The 20,212-nt window shown below is 37.8% G+C and overlaps 1 protein-coding gene across 1 annotated transcript in view; it reads right to left on the bottom strand.

Annotated features, from left to right (window-relative positions):
• Positions 1-20,212, bottom strand: part of LOC125238071 (microtubule-actin cross-linking factor 1-like) — a 340,128-nt gene that overhangs the window by 311,733 nt on the left and 8,183 nt on the right. Inside the window, exon 2 of the mRNA XM_048145360.1 lies at positions 6,041-6,539. Coding sequence (XP_048001317.1) covers positions 6,041-6,209 — 169 coding nt within the window. The 5' untranslated portion in view covers positions 6,210-6,539. The remainder of the gene's footprint in view (positions 1-6,040; positions 6,540-20,212) is intronic.

The following is a 20,212-nucleotide window of genomic DNA, read 5'->3' on the forward strand; positions in this document are numbered from 1 at the left end:
GTCACCCCTTGACCTTCGAGCTGAGTCAACAGATGCCGACACAGGTACCGCCTTCCATATAGGATATAGGGTTGCCGATTGCCATATAGGATAGGAGTCCCAATTTCGGGGAAAAAAGGTATTTTTTTGGGATTTTGGGACTTTTGTCGGGAAAAGCAAAATGTAATCATACTACAGGATAATATTGTCTTCGGTTACCGCGATAGTTACTCATGAAATAAAACAATGGAAACGGATTATACCGAATGCTGTAAAGTGTTCGAAACGTCGGGATGAATTGTAAATTCATTATATACGATATAATCAGTTTCCATAGTTTTATTTCATGACAAACTACAGGGTGTGTCTAGGCCATTTTGAACATTTTTAGCAAATATCTTGGACATTTTTTTCATCGTTCTAAGAAATCATTCAAATACTTTTATAAATGTTATACTTAAAATAATTATATCGATTTTTCATTAGACACGGTTCTTGAAAAGAGGTCTTTAGATTTTTTTTTACATTATTGAGATCGGAAGAACATAATAATAGGGAGAATCCTGCCAAATCCCGACCATCTGGCAACCCTACTTCAATAGTGATTGGCTTTAATTGCTGTTTTACGAGGATTTTAATTGGCTTCGATCAGTCGGCACAGTTTCATGTATTTCTTATACAACTGTTAACTATGTAGAAATGGAGATTTATAGTTTGTCTACAACTGGACATGACAGCCGATGTCGAGACAAGTTAATTTACTTAGGGCTGGTTTTTCAATCGCCAGATAAATAATATCTGTCAGATAAATGTTAGCTGTCATTGTCATTTATACGTGTGATGAAAAGGATAGTGATAACTTTATCTGGTAGATATATTTATCTGGCGACTGAAAAACCGGCCCTTAAGCGTAATTAAATATACCTGTTACCTAATCGGTACAAGACCATAAGAAAATGAAACTAAATAGGTAATCAACATCGTATGTAACTAATGTAAGATACAAAACTACGGGCGTAGCATACTAGTGTGATAAACCTTATCACGTCGGTGCGTTCCTACCGCATTTACAAATAGTGCGAAAAGGATCGACTGACGTTATATGCTTTATAACGCGACCGTGCTTGCCCGCGAGAATATCAGCAGAATATTTTTTAGTTTTAGTAAGTAACCGTTTGGTGCGCTGTTCACTTTCTCCATACAATGAGTTTTACTTCTGTGACGTTTATTCTTGCGGAAATCATATTTAAAAACATGAAATATAACATAAAGTGTTATGAAATATAACATAAGTTGTTTCATTAGTCAATACTTACACTATATTAAAATGCGATCACTTAATAAACCATTTTATCCATACGAGAACGAAATAGGGTATAATAATGGCCGCTTAAGTGAACGCTTAAAAATAATATCTTACACGCTAATCAAAGCTAGTTAGTAAGAAAAACAGACAGGCTCGTTAGCGAGTAGCAACACACGTATAAAACAAGTTTTACAACACACTTCACAAATAAACAAATCACATGAACATTATCGGTTTAGTTATGAGGTAAAATAACCAGTCCTCGACAACTCGTCATACCCCCAACCCCCAATAGAAGACAGAGACACCCTTGTCACATTGACAATGACTTAGATTAAAAGTGGCATCTACTGGCCACTACTGGGTCACTGTCGAGTAGGCTTGTGTCGTTCACGAACTATGAACTGTTAGGAATAAAATCCCATCAATGTCCGAAATGAACTGAATCATTCCGTGGTCTGAGAATCGGTCTTTGCTCATTTAGTTCAGTATAGGATCGGCGAGCGCGAGCGATTTGGATCGAGAACGAATGTGTGACTGCGCCGACCGAGAGCGAGAGCTACTTAGCAGAGCAACAAAAAAAGTCATGTTTTCATATTAAACTTCGGTTACTTACAACCTTTCGGCCCGGAATGTTACTATCTGTGGACTATTCGTATCATTTTGACACTATTCGGTCCCATTCGTTCTGATCTTTCCGAGCGCAGTGGTCGCTGGTCTGGCTGAACTAAATGAGCAAAAGACCTAAAAGAGCGAACTAGTTCATGGGAGCGATTGAACGAGATCGGAGCGCTCCGATCAACGAACGAAACGGCACAAGCCTACTGTCGAGCACTGGTACCTTTCATGTCGCAATGAGTCTTTATTTAATCCAAGTTATGATTAATTTTATAAAAATCATTAAAAAGCAGACCATATCGTCTTTGAAAAATAAACGCCTAACGCTGGACGAGTTTAGAACATTAAGACAGTTCACAGAAAATTACATAACATATGAAATTCGTGGCATAACTGGCATATAATATTCATGGCTAAAATAACTGAATATATCCTTTTAAATCACAGTTTCGTTTTCTGTCAACCCCTTATTTGCCAAGAGTGGCACTGAAACTTAAGTAGTTTTATGTGCTCTGCCTACCCCTTCATGGGATACAGGCGTGATTGTATGTATGTATGTATGTATGTATGTATCCTTTTAAATTACTGTCACTGAAGCCATTTACGAAAAACGGCCAGCATTAAACTGGCACTTTACTAATGTGTCTTGATCATTAATCGCTGGATTTTAAATGCCTTAAAACTTTTAGTTTGAAGGCGAAACCAGTCTGAATCGCGATATGTTTACTGTTGATTAACTAGCCAACGTCACAATCCTTTACGCTTCGCAACTTCGCAGGCGTCTATCTATACAGTCTACTCTTCAGCCGGCCTAGCCGAAATGTCAATAGATGAAGCTTTTATCGCCGATCGAACCGGCCAAACCGCAGTCCGATCGGCGCCTAGCTAATAATATACATTTAGAACGTACAAAAAGTAGATTTTAAGACAGATTTTATGCTTAGGTAATTGTTTATTTATTTATACTAATTTTGTAATGACATTGTTAGATAATTTAGATTTGTAGAATGTTCTAACCATATATTTAAGTTATTTATTACTAGCTTTTGCCTGCGGCTTCGCTCGCGTTAGAAAGAGACAAAAAGTAGCCTATGTCACTCTCCATCCCTTCAAATATCTCCACTGAAAAAATCACGACAATTTGTCGCTCCGTTTTGCCGTGAAAGACGGACAAACAAACAGACACACACACTTTCCTATTTATAATATTAGTATGGATTATGTAATTGCGTACTAACAACAATGATCTCAGTTGGTCCTTTAAATAAATAAATAAAAAATGTCGTGTCTGACAGCGAGTTACTTTTTGTTAACACACTGAATGACGCTAATTATTGTGGGTCCCAATTTCTGAAAATACCTATCCACTGTAGTGGCGCGACAGAGACAGACTTTTCGGTCGGCACGTAACGTCAAGGATTGTCACCTCGGCTAGGCCAGCAGGCGACGTTTAGATATATAGCCACGCGTAAAGGCAACGACCAATTAATGTCAAATACACAGAACTTAATTTAGATAGAAGAAACAAATTCATATATTTGTATAGGGGCCGAGCGTGTCAAATTTTGTACTGAAGTTGATTCTTGCCTGTAATTTTAAATATGTCTCAGGCTCTTGATTGTTCATAATTTTTGTGTTCTTGCAATTGAATATCACGTAACGAGGCATTTTTTATGTTTTGGTTGACTTCAACTTACAAAAATTGACGCCCGAAAGCTGCAAGCTGCGAGTAAAGACGGACAACTCAGTGGATTTCACTGAGTTCATTTGACACGCTAAGTAGATACGTTTGCTTGATCTATGGTATATATGACATCTGTGGTCAAATATGTAAATCTGTTAGCGACTTGATTTGAAAATATGGAGTTATATCTTTACTCTAATTAGTTTATTTCTCGGCTTTGGACTGTAAAGATTGCGGTTGAAGAGAGTTGGGGCATTTTCAATCAGGTACAATCAAATGGGGTAAAAAGGAAGACTGGGGTGAATATGGACGAAACTTAAAATGTGATTAAGTACCTGACATTTACTAAATATCAACTTACAAAAAGTATCATAACATTGTATTGTGTTAGTATCCATCGGACGATACAATTTTTGTAGCACTTTGTAAAGAAATTGGCAGAAAAATCACTTTTTATGTTTCGTCCTTATATTCACCCCGGCCATCCTTATTCACCCCCAAATCACGACACCTTCAATTTGAAAGTGATCCTTCGATAACAACATGCCTAGCACATGATAGGCGCGACAAAGATCACAGTCACACGTCTCTTTTTAATTGATGACATAGGACGGGTAGTCTATGTAGCGGCGATATAATCTCGCGCCAATCAGACAACGAAACCTTTGTAAAGTATACGAAAGAAAAAACGACAAGGCCCACTGGTGGCCGAGCCGGGAATCGAACCCGAGTCTTCAGCTTACGCGGCTAACGACATTACCACTAGACCACCCGCCCGCCGTGGTACCCGACGAAATTACTCTAGTGTATGTTATCTTTGATAAGGCTGGGCGCCTTTAAAAAAAATAATCTAACCTAACCACAAAATTTAAATTTTGAAGAAACCCCCGATCGCGACATAGTAGACCGATTTTCATGAAACATGGCTAAGGACACTCCCGACTAACTCAGCTTTCAGACAAAAAAAACTAAATCTAAATCGGTTCATCCGTTCGTGAGCTACGATGCCACAGACAGACACAAACACAGACAGACAGACACGTCAAACTTATAACACCCCGTCGTTTTTGCGTCGGGGGTTAATAATTTGATTTGTTCCCTAGTTATAATGAAACGTTTGATTGAAAAAGTCATGCAAATGTAATGGAGATGTGTCGCCGGTTCAAAGAGTTAGTGAAACTTGTCAAGTTGACACACGCACGTGCTGCTCTCACTGTTACTTTTGTATACTTTGTGGCAGTTTATAAACAGTTCTCAGTCTCACGTCTCACTGTTAGGAAATGCCGTTATTGCTACTTAGGCCCAATTTTCTGAAGGCAGTTCAAAAATACAATTATCACATAGATACTTGGTAAAAGTAGGATCTTGGGCATATCATGGCAAGACAGGGTGACAAACCAGAGGGTTCTAGAAATCGCACAGCTACCCAGTCTGACCGCGCTTCTCAAACAGAGGCGACTGCGTTGGCTGGGGCATGTGCACAGGATGGAACCCTCCCGTTTACCACGCCGTGTTCTTCTAGGCGAAGTAGCGAATGCCAAAAGAGATGTTGGGAGACCATTGCTTCGCTTCAAAGACTGCGCTAAGAGGGACATGGCAGCCTTTAAAATCGACTACCAAAACTGGGAGAAGCTTGCGGAGAAGCGGACGGAGTGGCGAAAGTGCGTTGGAGATGGTCGCAAGTTCGTCGATGAGACCTGGTTTGCGGCACTTGCTGACAAAAGGGAAAGAAGACACCATAGCGAAACGTCGCAATCGGTTGGAAGCTTCCCTTGTCAGATGTGTGGCAAAATGTGTCGCTCTCGCATAGGTCTCTTTAGTCATCAAAAGCGATGTCTTTCGGACATTGCACCATAAATCGTCTGAAATAGACGCTAAGGCCATATATATACTTGGTAAAATCTCGTTTTATAACTTTGCCAGGTATTCAATCATTAAGAAGACCTACAAAGAATCTGGTACCTAGAACTGTCATGACCCATATTTTATATCTTAAAGCCTCCGCCACACATGAGCGTTTTGAGAGCCAGCGCCGCGAACCGCTCACGCCACGCTCTCAAAACGCTAATGTGTGGCGGAGGCTTTATTGCAGACAGTAAGTAGTTGTTGTTTCTAAAGCGGACCACAGGCTCTCATAAGCCGTGAAAAATGCCGATATAACACTAGGAAAATGAAGTGATGAGTAGATGATGGGCTTTTCTATCACAAAAGGGGTATGCTCCATGAGCAATAAGGCAGTTTTCGTCAAAAACTCCAACAACTCGACCTTACTATACCTAGATAAAGCATCGCCTATGGGCCTGGAAATCCATATATTTATGCACACAAACATATTTATGAAACTGCCACAAAGCAACACGTAAAGAACGCAAGCGTTGTCACCAACACACGCATTCTCTATAACCTCCACCACGAACCTGCCTGCTGAATAAAGAACCCCCAACATGTGGTACCTTTGAACTTGGTCAAGTTCTCCTCGTAGACCTGGTCGTGCGACTCGCTAGCGTGTCGCCTGTCGCCGCGGTGTCGCTTCGGCTGGTGGCCCTCGTAGAACCCGTTCCCGTTCACTTCCTCCTGCGGGTCAAACCCGAGCCGCTCCTTATAGTACGCTTGCGTCGACATTTTAAACTCTCATCACAACACTACACTTTTTCCCGAACGAGACAGGATCCGCCAAAATCCTGTTCGCGAACTTGTCAATGAATCACCAGTATCACGACATCCGTAAAAGGAAAGTTGCACAGATCCCTTGACACACACTCGATCTTGACACTATTTTTTTCACTTAATTTATCTGTTACTTATTGATTAATAGTTTTGTTAATATGGCAACTTAATGGTGAATTTGGAATGCTTGGTTACGTTCGAATGTCGGTTCGTTTTCGTCTATGATTCACGTCGGATTTCACATAGCTTCTTGCATCTGGTTAAATAGAGAAGCAGTGGAAACACCTGCGGATTGAAACACAATGGAATGAGATAATTTCCATGTCAAGTTTCGAGGTCCAGATTGCCTCATACACATCTTTTATCTACGCTTTTCCGGAGGTTACTTTAACTACTTAATGATGATTATAAAAAGTTGGACGATGATTTCGGTATTTAAAAACGTTGTTATTCAGTAGGTATGTGCGTCTCTGATTAGCGTTGTACGTTTGGATTTTCGATCAAAACATGATTATGACGAAACTGTTTAAGAATGAGGAATGATTGGTTGATTGTATACTTGCGCGGCTTGAGAAGAGACAATTATAGCCTGACATAATACTATAGACACAATCTCATTTAACTATATCCTATTGAATACTTCACAATTTAATGTCCATTCCAAGAATTGCAGATACTATGGTCTGGTCTACACGTTTATAAATGCGATAAAATAACAGACCCGTCTGACGGGGTAGATATCTACCTGCGCGGACGTTAGAGCTTCGGATTTGATCCGACTAACCGAATCGAAGTCGCATCGCATGACACTTGCCAGTCCAGCGCCATACGGATTCCAAAAATTTAATCGAGAATTATAAACGTCGAAGTCACAACTAATATGCGGCCAACAAGTTCATAAGTAATAGGCTTAAGTGATTAGTATCATAGATGCCTAAGAAATGCTTTAGTTCAAGCTACCATAAGTTACGTAAATAATTTCGTAATCAAAACAAGGTGAAAAAGCAATCCTTGACATGTCATTCACTGCCAATTTACTGAAATACGAATGTTTCTCGAAATGCGAAGAATGCATTTATCGAATTTAAGCCCAATAGCGGTCAAAAATGGCCCTTTATTTGGTACAATAATACGTTGCTTCATGGTCGATTTCCAAAAGCGAAAATCATAATGTCAAAATTAATTCGTACATGCATCCATTGTCAAGAGCTGACCGAGTGAAAATTTTTATTTTGTTTACGAATACAGCCTTGACATGGATGGCTAAAAATGGACACGTCATGGTTTTAATTGCAATTATTTATCATCGACTCTTACCAATTATAAAGTTCGATTATCTCTGGTTCAAGACTGGGTTTCTTAGTATTAATAGCACAACAGACGGTAAGACGCCAAAATATTATCAAACTCATAACTTTTTTCAGACATAAAGAAAATAAAATGTTTTTTTATTAATTAAGTAAAACACTATTCATTGAGGTGTTTTTAAATAAAGTAAAAACAGAAACAGAAAACTTTGGTAAAACATTTCAAATCATAAGCAACTATGGGAACAAATCAAATTATTTGAACAAATATTTTTATTTTGTGTTTTTAAGTAGTCACATGCTATATATAAATTAAAAATCGAAACAAGATATCATATATTAAAGAAAAAATGACGGACGGATTTTTTAATTTCAAATCATGTTTAAAATAACACAGATCTGACGATCCTAAAAATTTGCAAACACCAAAAAACATCTTACTAATCAGATCTACCAGTAAGTATTACGGATATAAATCTCAGTCTACAAATAACAAGTAAAACCCGCTTTTCGGGTTCGGACCCGCCAAAATCGTTTGTGCGACAGTCGCATGCGCAAACAACTCATCCAAGGTGGTGACCTTGTGGCCGTGGGAATCCACGGGTGTCGCCGCCCCTGTGACAGCGGGGACGGGGGACAATGGGTGCCAGTAGTTTGGGGTAACCTGATTGAGTATCCGTGGGGCCAGATGAATGACTTGAGATTGTGATTTTTATAGAATATCTTAATTTGATTTAATTTAGTTTGGTGATGTATGACAACTATGTACATTATCATTTCAAAATCTGTTAGCAATTAGCATATAGCTAATTCGATTTGTGGTAAGTACCTAAAGTTTCCTGGTACCGACCGGTAACATCCATTTAAGTAATTTCAGCTATTTTATGGCATTTTTTGTAACTAGGCATGTTGGTTTCACTCCCGCGGCTTTACCATGTTGAAAAGCTGTCAAATCCAAAATACGCGCGATGGACTAAGAATTTCCCTACCCATTTAGGCATGGGTTCAAAAGTGGTGTGGGTAATAGGTTATTTACCAAACTGTCACTGCAATATCCTAATGTAATTTTCGTTCAGCCCTTAAATCGCTTAGAGTGGCAGTGGAATTTGATCCATTTCATGTGCCGCTATCTATTTTGGGAATATACGCGACAATTTATGAATGCTTACTCAAGCTAAAACAGTAATCTTCACTTTCAGTTATACGATCAACCCGCTCAGCTAATGAAACCGCTGGCACTGCCACCGTATCAACTAAGGTCACACAAGGCATTTTCACTGCATTGTCCGTTTCCAAACCAAGCCAAGAACATGTGACACAGTTTCGAAACTCATGATAACCATGATTAAATATTGCAACTAATGATGTCATTAGAGTATGGCCACGGATGAGAACATGATTGATGGGTATGACGGCAAAAAGTTACGGAGGAAGAATTTAATTTTATGAAGAGTCACAGCAAAAAGTAGTGATTTACATGTACTTGTTGTAGGTTGAGGTATTTGAAAAGATGAAATGAGTAACTAAAAGATAGAAGGTATCGTATCGTATATTTGAGAGGAATCAGGTAATATACATAACATACATACATACAACATACAATCACGCCTGTATCCCATAAAGGGGTAGGCAGAACACATGAAACTACTAAAGCTTCAGTGCCACTCTTGGCAAATAAGGGGTTGAAAGAAAACGAAACTGTGACATTGCAGTGACAGGTTGCAATATACATAAATAACTTAAAAATAGAACTTATAGAACTAGTGAAATGAATGGTATAAAAGAAATAATTTACATATACTTACTCGAAAAGATTAACTAATTAACTAATGAAAGGTAGAATGTATTAAAACGTACATTTGGCAAAAATGCATTAAAAATATACCCAGTCAGATGAATTGGCATTGCTGTCAGACAAAGCGTTTCCTCGCGAAGGTTTTAATCGATACATCCTCAATTCAACCGTGTATAATCGTTGCCTAATGCGATTAGTCTCAACCAATTCTTTTCAACCTACGTGGCGATAGGCGGCTTTTCACTAAAGATGTTTAAAAAACACACCTAACAATATCAGTTCCGTTTCTAAATGAACTTCCGTCAATTCTAAGTCTTATCGCGTTAGGCGTACAGTAGTGTTCGATTGATGGAGTTTTTCCTTCGTTTTTGTTATCATTGTACACACACTGAAAGAAATAATTAACTGAACTAATTCAGTTGTTTCAGAAATAATTGAACTCAAGTTATAGCGAAACAAATTTTAGTTAAATTTACATAACTAATTTTGTGGTGTAATACAACACTAGTCATGTTATTTTGTATTTGATGTGCAGTAATTTAATATTAGGCTGTTATTAACTTAATCAACTTAAACGAAGTAGTAGAGCTGCTGCAACAGAACTGTCTTTTTATAATTAACTTAAATGAATCCTTAATTATTATCAGTACGTTAGACTACGTTTTACCAAACTATGTATTGTTGTTCCAACAAAACTGTATATGTTTGCAGACTGTTAAAGTGTTTGATTGATTTTAACCAAATCTAATAGCATACTAATAATTTTACCTTACATAACTAACAGGTAACAATTTCATTCAAATATTAGACAAACAATTATGTTGTCTTTAATTTACTACTCTATTTATTAACAAAAAATAGTTTTGTAACAAATAAGTGATTTTACTTCTTTGTTGCTTACTTAAGCAAATGTACGAATTAAGGAAAACTATAGTTATAAAGTACGTAATGTTTAGTAAAACACTACAAAACTTTTGTTATCTGTAGCTCGAACGATTGTTTATAACATGAAACAGAATGACGCGACGCGCACAGCCGCACAGTAAACGGACCGGACCGAAGCAAACCTGTTCGTTCCCGTTTGTGTTTCCTCGAGACGAGAGTCTCAGCATTTCAGCACGCATCACAGTTTGTTCAGTCCGGTTGTTATTAATAAAATTCATGGTATTTGTGAAGAAAACCTTGGAGGCAAGGGCGGGTGCACAATATGAGTGAACTTGAGGAGGCGGCGGCGGCGGAGTCAGCCAGAACCTCCGAGTGTGAGATGCCTCGTGTACTAGTACCACTACGATGGAGGAGTACCTAGCGTCGTGGCTCTCCCTATGTAAATATTTAGATGTTTAAAGGTAAGTAACAACATTTAATAACAATAATGAATTGCATGATATGGGAGCTGTAGTTGTAGCGTAAGTAGATATCTACCAAACGTGCTTAATGCCCATAAGTAGGATTGAATACGCAATTAATTAGGTGGAAGTTTTCTTAATTCCTAAGTTTAATACGTAGGTTTACAGGGGGCAATTTACAGGTAGGTAAACACAGCAGGTAGGTTTGTAGGTCAGGAATTAATTCTACTACTAATTTCCAGTAACATAGTAAACGAGTGGTCAATACCATTACCTATATTCCTTTCACTGCGGTGTTTTCAGTTCACCTTGGTTATGGGGTTACAATTTTATTGTTATTCGTTGGAATAGTTGGAAAGTTCTATTGTATGTTCTATTATCCTTTATCAGTGAACGTTGGTATTCTGACATTTGTGTACGTTTTAATTTCAGAACACAGAAAACATATTGATATTTTGCAGTTATTATCAGAAGAGGAAATATAAGAAATTATTACAAGGCGAAACTGATTACCCAAACAGCCATGCTACAAAACATAATTAGTATAATTACGGACGCATTTTCCAAAAAGTAAGTACCTATAGAGTCTGTTCGGAAAGAGAAGAGTAGTGAAATGTATGGGGTTGGGGTCCAATACATTCCACGACTCTTCTCTTTCCGAACAGACTAACATCACCACATCCTTTGATTTCATATGTATCTTTTAATATTAACGATTGTTTTGTTTTTGTATTTAGAACCCTTTTTTAAACGATAAAAGTTCAAAATGGTTTTGTAATATGTACAAAAATAAAACATTATTAAAAAGTATACGAGGACTGAGGAAGGTACATATTAAATTGAATGTTTCAGAACATTGTGAAGAAGTCCTGGACCTGGCAGCATTTATGGCGACCCCTTTTTTGGTGACTACTTCGAACGTAGGCAAGAGTAAGAATTAAACCAGGTCTACTCTAAACTTCTCCGGTGGCCGTCTAAGCTGATTGTGCCGGAAGGATTTTTTTTATGCATGTGAAATGTGCTGCGCAAATAGAAGAGATCATCGCACGCAGAGCGGAAAGACGGTGCGAAATGGAATTAACGTTGCCGCCGTCTAAATTGTAAGATATTCTATCAAAGCTCTAATAAACCTAACTGTAAATAATGTTCGTTACGAAATGCAGTTGATGCGTGATTTAAAATAAAATTTGTTCTTAATGCACTGGGTAGCTCTTGGGCTAAAGTAAAAGCGAAACATAAGCATAAGTTAGTATTTCCATTGTTTCTATTTTTTGATGATTACGAAATCAGAAAGTAAATAATGTTATAGTGTCATAATTTTATTATAATATTTCGGAAATACAGGAATTATTTGAATAAAACTGTACTTAGCATTTAAATGAAGAGTTTTACTATGCTACCTACCTAAAATTTGAATATTCGTATCAAGACGCTTTACGTTAATTATTTATGAAAATAATGGAATTTAATTATTGTTGTTTTTAATGTAAGTAACACCAATTCAAGTAAAACCCCGTCTTAATATGAATATTTATCAGAATTCAGTCAAATAATAAATATTATAAATATACTGTAATTCCACTATATTTTGTTAGTTAAACGTCGGATCAAATAGCTACCAGTCCATCCGGCAATTAACTTAGTACAAAAAGGGACGATATCAATGAATCCGTCCTTAAATTAATCAACGAGAGTATAGTAAAATCACATTGTATTGAAATGAATTGTAACAATACCTTCTAGTAGCATTACCTGATCACTTATTACGAATATTATCTAAGATTCAGTTTAGGACCTAAACGGAATTGCTACAGGACGGAGCTAAAAACTTAAACTGAATCGTAATAAGTGATCGGGTAAGGCTACTAAAAGGTGTTGTTACAATTCATTTCAATACAATGTGATTTTACTATACTCTCGTTGATTAATTTAAGGACGGATTCATTGATATCGTCCCTTTTTGTACTAAGTTAATTGCCGGATGGACTGGTAGCTATTTGATCCGACGTTTAACTAACAAAATATAGTGGAATTACCATTTTAATTATAGATTACTAAATTGGTCGAGCTACTTGTAGCTAAACAGTTTTGTTATTAGTTACCAGACTAAACTTTCTGATTAACAACCTAAGTACTGTAACACGTCAACAAATTAAATTAGTTACCAGTTGATGAACAGTTTGACTACCAATAAATAAATCAATTCAGAAAATAATTGAACAGTTTAATTACTAAGTAAATGTAGGATTATTTAATTATTACAAAACATTTTTGTGTTTGCAACCAACTAGATGTTATAGATTCGTAAGCAATTTGGTTGTGAAATAGTTAAATTATTTGTTCCATAGTAACAAAATGGCGCTTGTACTTTTGTTGCAAATCACAAAATGTTATAATTATTACTAGACTATTACCATTGTTATAAGTAGAACATACAATTTAAAACAGTAACATAAATAGTTAAGTTGTTCATAACTCAACACAAATAACAAAACACGGTTTGGTAATGGGTAACACGTAGTTCGCAAGTCACAATTTTTAGGTAAGCAGTAACCTAAAATTTGGTTACAGTTATGCAAACATTTCTTTCAGTGCAATTAGGCCGTAACATGTCACACGAATTGTTCTTAATTGAAAAATTGTGTTCGATGAAACAAAAGACACGCGTATGCTGGGCGTACTCAGTTTTCTCATGATAGCAGGCATGGGTAGTGGAAGGTCTAAGGAAAGAGATGGAGTGTGTGAAGAATGATATGAGAAGGAATTAGTATGGAGATGACGGCTGATAGAGAGAGTTGGAAGAAGATCTAGGTACTGCACCGACCCTAAATAATAGGAAAAGAGCAAGTGAATGATGATGAGTATGAGCATGCGTTTAGATTCCCAATGCAGTTATTAAAATTAAAGACGCGTAAGATGAAACTTTTATCTAATCATAAAGCAAATTTCACATGAAATATGATACAGATGAATGTAATGAACAGCTAGCATAGTCATAACTCAGTCAACATTGCAAAATAACGGCATGCATACGCTGTTGTATTTAAAACATGTCTCGCGGGTAGCTGAGCGACTGCAAACATGTCCACAGAAGTATATTCAGGGTACACAAATATGTACTATTTGCTTGTTTGGACAGTGGCTAACAGTTGGACGTTATAATATAATATGAGTAGTTAGAATTAGAACGAAGCCAAAAAAATCGCATTGATAGACTGACAAACAAAATTTGTAGAAAATTTAAAAGGAGCACAAAAACGAAGTGATGTATGAAATGTTGGTAAAATTATTTCAGTGTTTTTTTTAGCCTGCGTTAGTGTCCCACTGCTGGGCAAAGGCCTCCCCTCTCTTCCTCCACTCGACCCTATCACTCGCATTTCCCCACCAGTTGGGATAAAAATTTTCCAGGTCGTCGCACCATCTCCATTTCTGATAAAAACTTCAAATTTATAATAACAGAAACCAAATGACACTCATGAAATGTACGAGTCTCAAATGAATAAGCCAGGGCCAGGGGGTTAGGTACAAGAACGAGTTGTGCACATTTCGCAACAGTGACAATTGTCGCCCGACAGTGCATGACACTTCCCAGCAGGCCTAGCACATGATGGCCGCGAGAGTATGTGGCCGCGAGATAGACTACCTGTTCTTATGTCATTAATACAGTTAGACAAAGACGTGTCATCTATCTCGCGGCGACATACTCCCGCGGCCATCATGTGCTAGGCCTACTGTTCAACAAGGAAAAATTGATGCTGAGTAACAATGTTACTTATCAACCCAGAAATAGGCACAGAATTGTCTTTGCCAAGTGCTAATGTCACAACTTTCCCGGGATTTTGTTTAAAACTATTTGAAAACGACATTTTAAATGCAAGACTCACATTCTCATTCCGTTAAAGAACTCAACAGTGCATGAGACCAAAAACGATAACACTATTGCCGTGGGAGTTTTAATATCTTGAGCCGGATCTGCCATTGTGAAGAATACAGTAAAATAATCCAATTCATTTGACCACTGACCGGGGTCACCGTTAGTTATTACCGTGAAATCTTTAATATGCAGTTCGCCATTTTCTCGCGGCTTTGCGTTCGACTGCCTGCAAGTATTTCTTGGTGCTATCGGATCGATTTTACAATTTTGAACAAGCGTAAACGTCCGCTGACGATACTTTAAGTTTTTGTAAAAAGGAATGAAAAAAATTACGCTTCAGGCACAGTATAATAAAGAGTACTATCGTACAGTATGGCCACTCCCGCTCCCCGCTGAAAGTGCCGCTCACCCCCTCTCGGTTACCTCTCAGTTACCGCCTGTCAAAAACGCGAACAGTCGACCTGTCATATTTCACTCATACAAGCATAGTACGCGTTCACCTACACGAGCTTAGACTGTGTGCTAAAGGAACGCGCCTCTTTCATATATTTGATCGCCAGTGTCCGAGGTGTGCTTCCCGCGGGACTTTTACGATATACCTAAAATCAATAGAAATTGTCAACAATGTAAACAAACCATTCTATAAAATATCAATATTCTAGCACAATTTTTAAAATTTAAAGGTTGAGGATCATAATGTGAGATGAATTGATTGAAATAACACATGGATTTAGCCAGTATCTGATGTTGGAATGGAAATTAAAGACATTTTGACTACAGGGTTTGTTTACATTGTTCACAAATTCTGTTGACGGCGACTTTAGGTACTTTTTCCTTTAATAACAAGATAAAGAAATATGTCAAAACAATTTAGGTCACCATATCATCTATGTCAAAACCGTGACAGCGATCCAGCTGAATCATTGGCAAACATTCTCGAAAACGTTAAAGGCAATAATATAATTACCATAATAATACCGTTTCTGAATAACATGCCACAAAGAAACAAAACATGCGTTACGAAGACTTGTTGGTTCGTATTCGTAGTATTTCGTAGCACCTATAATATTAGGAATAATATTGATGATCTCATATTGGCAAATAAATTTAATATTGTATTAAAATATTTATAAATGCAAATTTTTAAGTTAATAACTGCAGCAGAAACTGTATTAATTAATATTGTATTAGTCACAAATACGCCGGATGAACTCATAAAATGTACTCATATAATGTATTCAAGATAGCACTTATAAATCTAAAGATAATGCATTTTCGGGACCGTAAAACTTTCCCACTATAAATACCGCAACTATGATCCACAAGTTCAAAAATAATTTAAGAATCATTACATTCATAACCAATGGTCCTTTTGGTTAAGTTCCTTCCATTACCAATGGTCCATTTGTAAGCAAGTAAGTAAGTAAACACTTTTTCCCCTCACTAGCTCGGAAACACGTGTTTTGTCCTTTAATACCAGCGGGTAAAAACGCATTTTATCCACTAGTGGGTAAAGTAATTTGACCTTGAATAAAGTCAAATTAACTGCTTTAAAATTGACAAAAGTAGGTGAATCTAGTAATAAAGATGATTTACCACCTGTGGAACTACTGGAAGCAGTGATAAACGCATTTTTTGCGTTGTAGTTTCCTCGCTGTAGTGAGGGGAAAAGTTTTGTGTTACACTCGGGTGCAAATGTATTTTACTTCTCGTGTGTTAAAAAACTCGCAAGTTCAGGATTCTATTCTCGAACCACTCGCTTCGCTCGTGGTTCAACTATAGAATCCTTTCACTTGCTCGTTTTACAATTCCACACTCGGCGTTAAAATACAACTTTGCCCCCTTGTATAACAAATAACTATAATGTACCACGAAAACAAAACAGACAAACATCAGGTATAAAAGAAATATGAAGAAGGAAGTAAAAAAGCGAACGTATCCCAAAGAGGGATCTCTTACAGTTAACCTAATAGTAAGAGGCACATTTGAACGAAATATTTACAGTTAATTTTGTACCATAATTGGGAGCTATAGACTACGGTTGGGGAGTTTTACGTTACCAAGAACTTTGGAAAACAACTACACCTATTACTCTTTGGGCTGTAAATACACTAAACTCAAAATACACTATAGTAGTCAATATGCTACAATTTCAAAACAACCTTTGCTCATAACACACAAGACCCTAATTACTATATTCCCAAAAACCTGTCCTCGATATACACCATTCTCATTGCGTCCAAAATACTATAATCCCAAAATACTTGGAGGAGGTAGGGCATAGCGAATGATATTCCGCTTTGTGTGGTAGGGCACAGCACAGCGGATATCGTCTCGCTAGAATCTAGAGCAGAGCCCAACTGGGGTAGTACCTCCGCCTTACAGAAGACCGCAGCCAAATAGCACTAGACCCTACTCATAGTGTTGTGTTCCTGCCGGTGAGTAAGGCTGCCAGAGCTCAACGAGGGTGCGGTGTGCTGATGACGGGAGGACTTACGGAACTAACTTGTTCCGTCTATTGTCCTTTGAGTCGTCGGTCGTCGGCAACCCGAACCCTCCTTAGAACTTGTACATTCCTTTTTGCTGTGTACTTAACACAGCAAAAGGGAGTGTACAAGTTTCTAATAGGGTGGCAACGCGCTTGTGACACTGTTTGAGTTGCAGGCGTCCATATCTAATCATATCTATCCAGGCAGGGGGCCGTATGCTTGTTTGTCACCGACGTAGTATAAAAAAAAAAAAAAATACCCTAAATGATGATCCACTTGGAAATGCCAAAATACTCTACTGTCATAAGGCATTATTCCCAATCAGGCATTCTTATTTTAGTTTAGTGTATTTACAGTCCAAAAATCTACAAGGCTATTAAAATATTTCGATTGCAAAACTAAAAGGAACGATCTCAATATGCACAGAATGCGATACCTTGTGGGACGTAGACGTGTCACAAGCTCACAAGCAAGACTCACAACTCTCACAAGTCTCACAACGTATTGCATTCTTTGCACCCGTAGACGTGTTAGCAAATCATAATCATATTTACAGTAACGCGATTTCGCATAAAAGTATCCGATATCACAGTGGAACACTGGTCCATTCAGGGGCGAAACACGGGAACAATGATCGGAACGCGACTCCGACCGGTTCTAACGGTACCGCTAAGTACATTTCACGTACGAAACTAGTATCCGAGATTCGATGCGGCATGATCAACGCTGTGGCTGTGCTGTAGGTTTCTGTGCATCTTCTCAAAATTTGAGTTCAATGAATGTAACTAATTCATTGAACAGGGGACTCTGTGGGACTCCTATACTTTTTCCAGTATTGACTGTTTTTAAACTTGTGTAGTAGGGTTAAGAATTTAGCCACCTCCTTTTTTGACCCCCGACGCAAAACATAAGTTTGACATGTCTGTCTGTCTGTCTGTCTGTAGCATCGTAGCTCCCGAACGGATGAACCGAATTAGATTTAGTTTTTTTAACCCCCGACGCAAAAACGACGGGGTGTTATAAGTTTGACGTGTCTGTCTGTCTGTCTGTTTGCGTGTGTGTGTCTGTCTGTGGCATCGTAGGTCCCGAACGGATGAACCGATTTCGATTTAGTATTTTTTGTTTGAAAGCTGAGTTAGCCGGGAGTGTTCTGAGCTATGTTTCATAAAAATCGGTCTCCTATGTCGCGGTCGGGGTTTTTTTCAAAATTTTAATTTTGAATTAATTTATTTTGAACTTTTGAAATTAATTTTGAAAGACAAACAGACAGACACGTCAAACTTATAACACCCCGTCGTTTTTGCGTCGGGGGTTAAAAAAACAGACCGGGATAACGCTAAGAATTACGAACATAAACACACCAGGGTGCCTAGCCGAATGGCACAAACGCTCACGAAACGCTCACGAAACGCTCACGAAACGAAACGATAGTAGATATCTATCCCTATCGCTCTTGCGTATTGATGCGACAGAGCCGGACTATGTTTCGTTTTCGTTTGGCGTCGGAGAAATGCCATTCGGCTACGGGGCCTGCAGGGTTAGCACATGATGGCCGCGAGAGTATGTCGCCGCGAGATAGACTACCCGTCCTTATGTCATTAATACAGTTAGAAGAAGACGTGTGATCTATCTCGCGGCGACATACTCTCGCGGCCATCATGTGCTAGGCCTACTGGCAGGCAATTATGGTCGCGCGATAAATGATAAAACATCTGGCCGTCCCTATCGCACTTACTAATAGTGCGATAGGGACGGCCTGAGATTTTATCGTCTATCGCGCGACCATGCTACCCGTGCAGTATAACACACGCGTATAGTATCAGATAGAAGTAAAACATCTAAGATTTTTTTGTCCGTCGGTCTTAATACTCTCGATACCCGATCTACACCGATGGCGCCCTCAATAACCTTCTAATTTACTTTTTACAAGACAGTTTTTTGTTCCTAGTCATTAACTGTCGTACTGATTGCAAATCAATATTACAAGAAATACATTTTAGTAGAGCGATCATATTTCTATACCTATGGCGGATCGGGATTATTTTCAGTCTTATTTATATACAAGCATTGTATTTTGGAATTTAACGGGGTATACTATTTTAGTATACTTTCAGTGCTTGTTTTATACAACTAGTGTTTGTTAAATGATTAGTGAGTTGATTACTTAAAAGTACACCTCACACAAAAATAATAGATTGACTTTAAGAATGAAAGTAAAGTACATAATCTTTATCAACTTTATACAAAGACTTGTGAAGGAATAAAATACAAAATAAATATTTTTTATGCATTTGCAAGCTTCATGATCATTTCGGTATGAGATAAAAATAGGGATCGAGTTTTTAATGTAATATCTTTGAATAGTTATGCAGTTTTGTCATACAGGACTTTTTAACCCTTAATTGGACAGTGTTCGCTGTGGCGAACATACATTTCAAAAAAATCTACTGGTCACATTTTCATCTTTGTTTATATTTCTTTCGACTCAAATTGTAGCTTTGTATTATTTTAATTGGTAGAAAATTAATTCATTGCTGTCACAATATTCGTATGTCAGCAGTGCACGCAAAATCGCGGCAAGACGGCAACGGCGAAGTATCATCAAGTTATTTATGACATTATATTAGATTTTTATGGTGTCACATTAATAAAAACGACATTTATCGGTTACCAATGAGGTAATTAATCGTACTAAAGAGTTTCTAGTTTAGTGTAAGTCTTAATTTAGTGACAGTGACACTTAAAAAGTCATGTTCGTGGTACCGAACACTGCCATCTTCACAGTGAAATAGTAGGTTTGTTGCATGTTCGGTGTGGCGAACACCGCCAGCTACGCAGTGTTTGAATTCCAGGGTTGCATGTTCGGTGTGACGAACATTGCCAACTTATCGGTGGACCTTATACCAAAATATTTATTTCACAAAAGAGCACAAAAGTAAATTAAATTACATTAATATGATGTCTAAATAAAAAAAATTAATAGCTAACTCTAACCTAATTACGCACATCCCGATGCAGAAGTACCTATCACTGTTCTTGCCGCGTTACCGTGTTGAAGCGCGATGGATGTGCATAAGGAAGGTCCTACAGCGAGGATTCAGACCCCTTTTCCTCATGAGTCTTCCCACTTCCCCAAAAATACTTTCT

This window comes from Leguminivora glycinivorella, chromosome 22, assembly GCF_023078275.1.
Source record: "Leguminivora glycinivorella isolate SPB_JAAS2020 chromosome 22, LegGlyc_1.1, whole genome shotgun sequence".
NCBI lineage: Eukaryota > Metazoa > Arthropoda > Insecta > Lepidoptera > Tortricidae > Leguminivora > Leguminivora glycinivorella.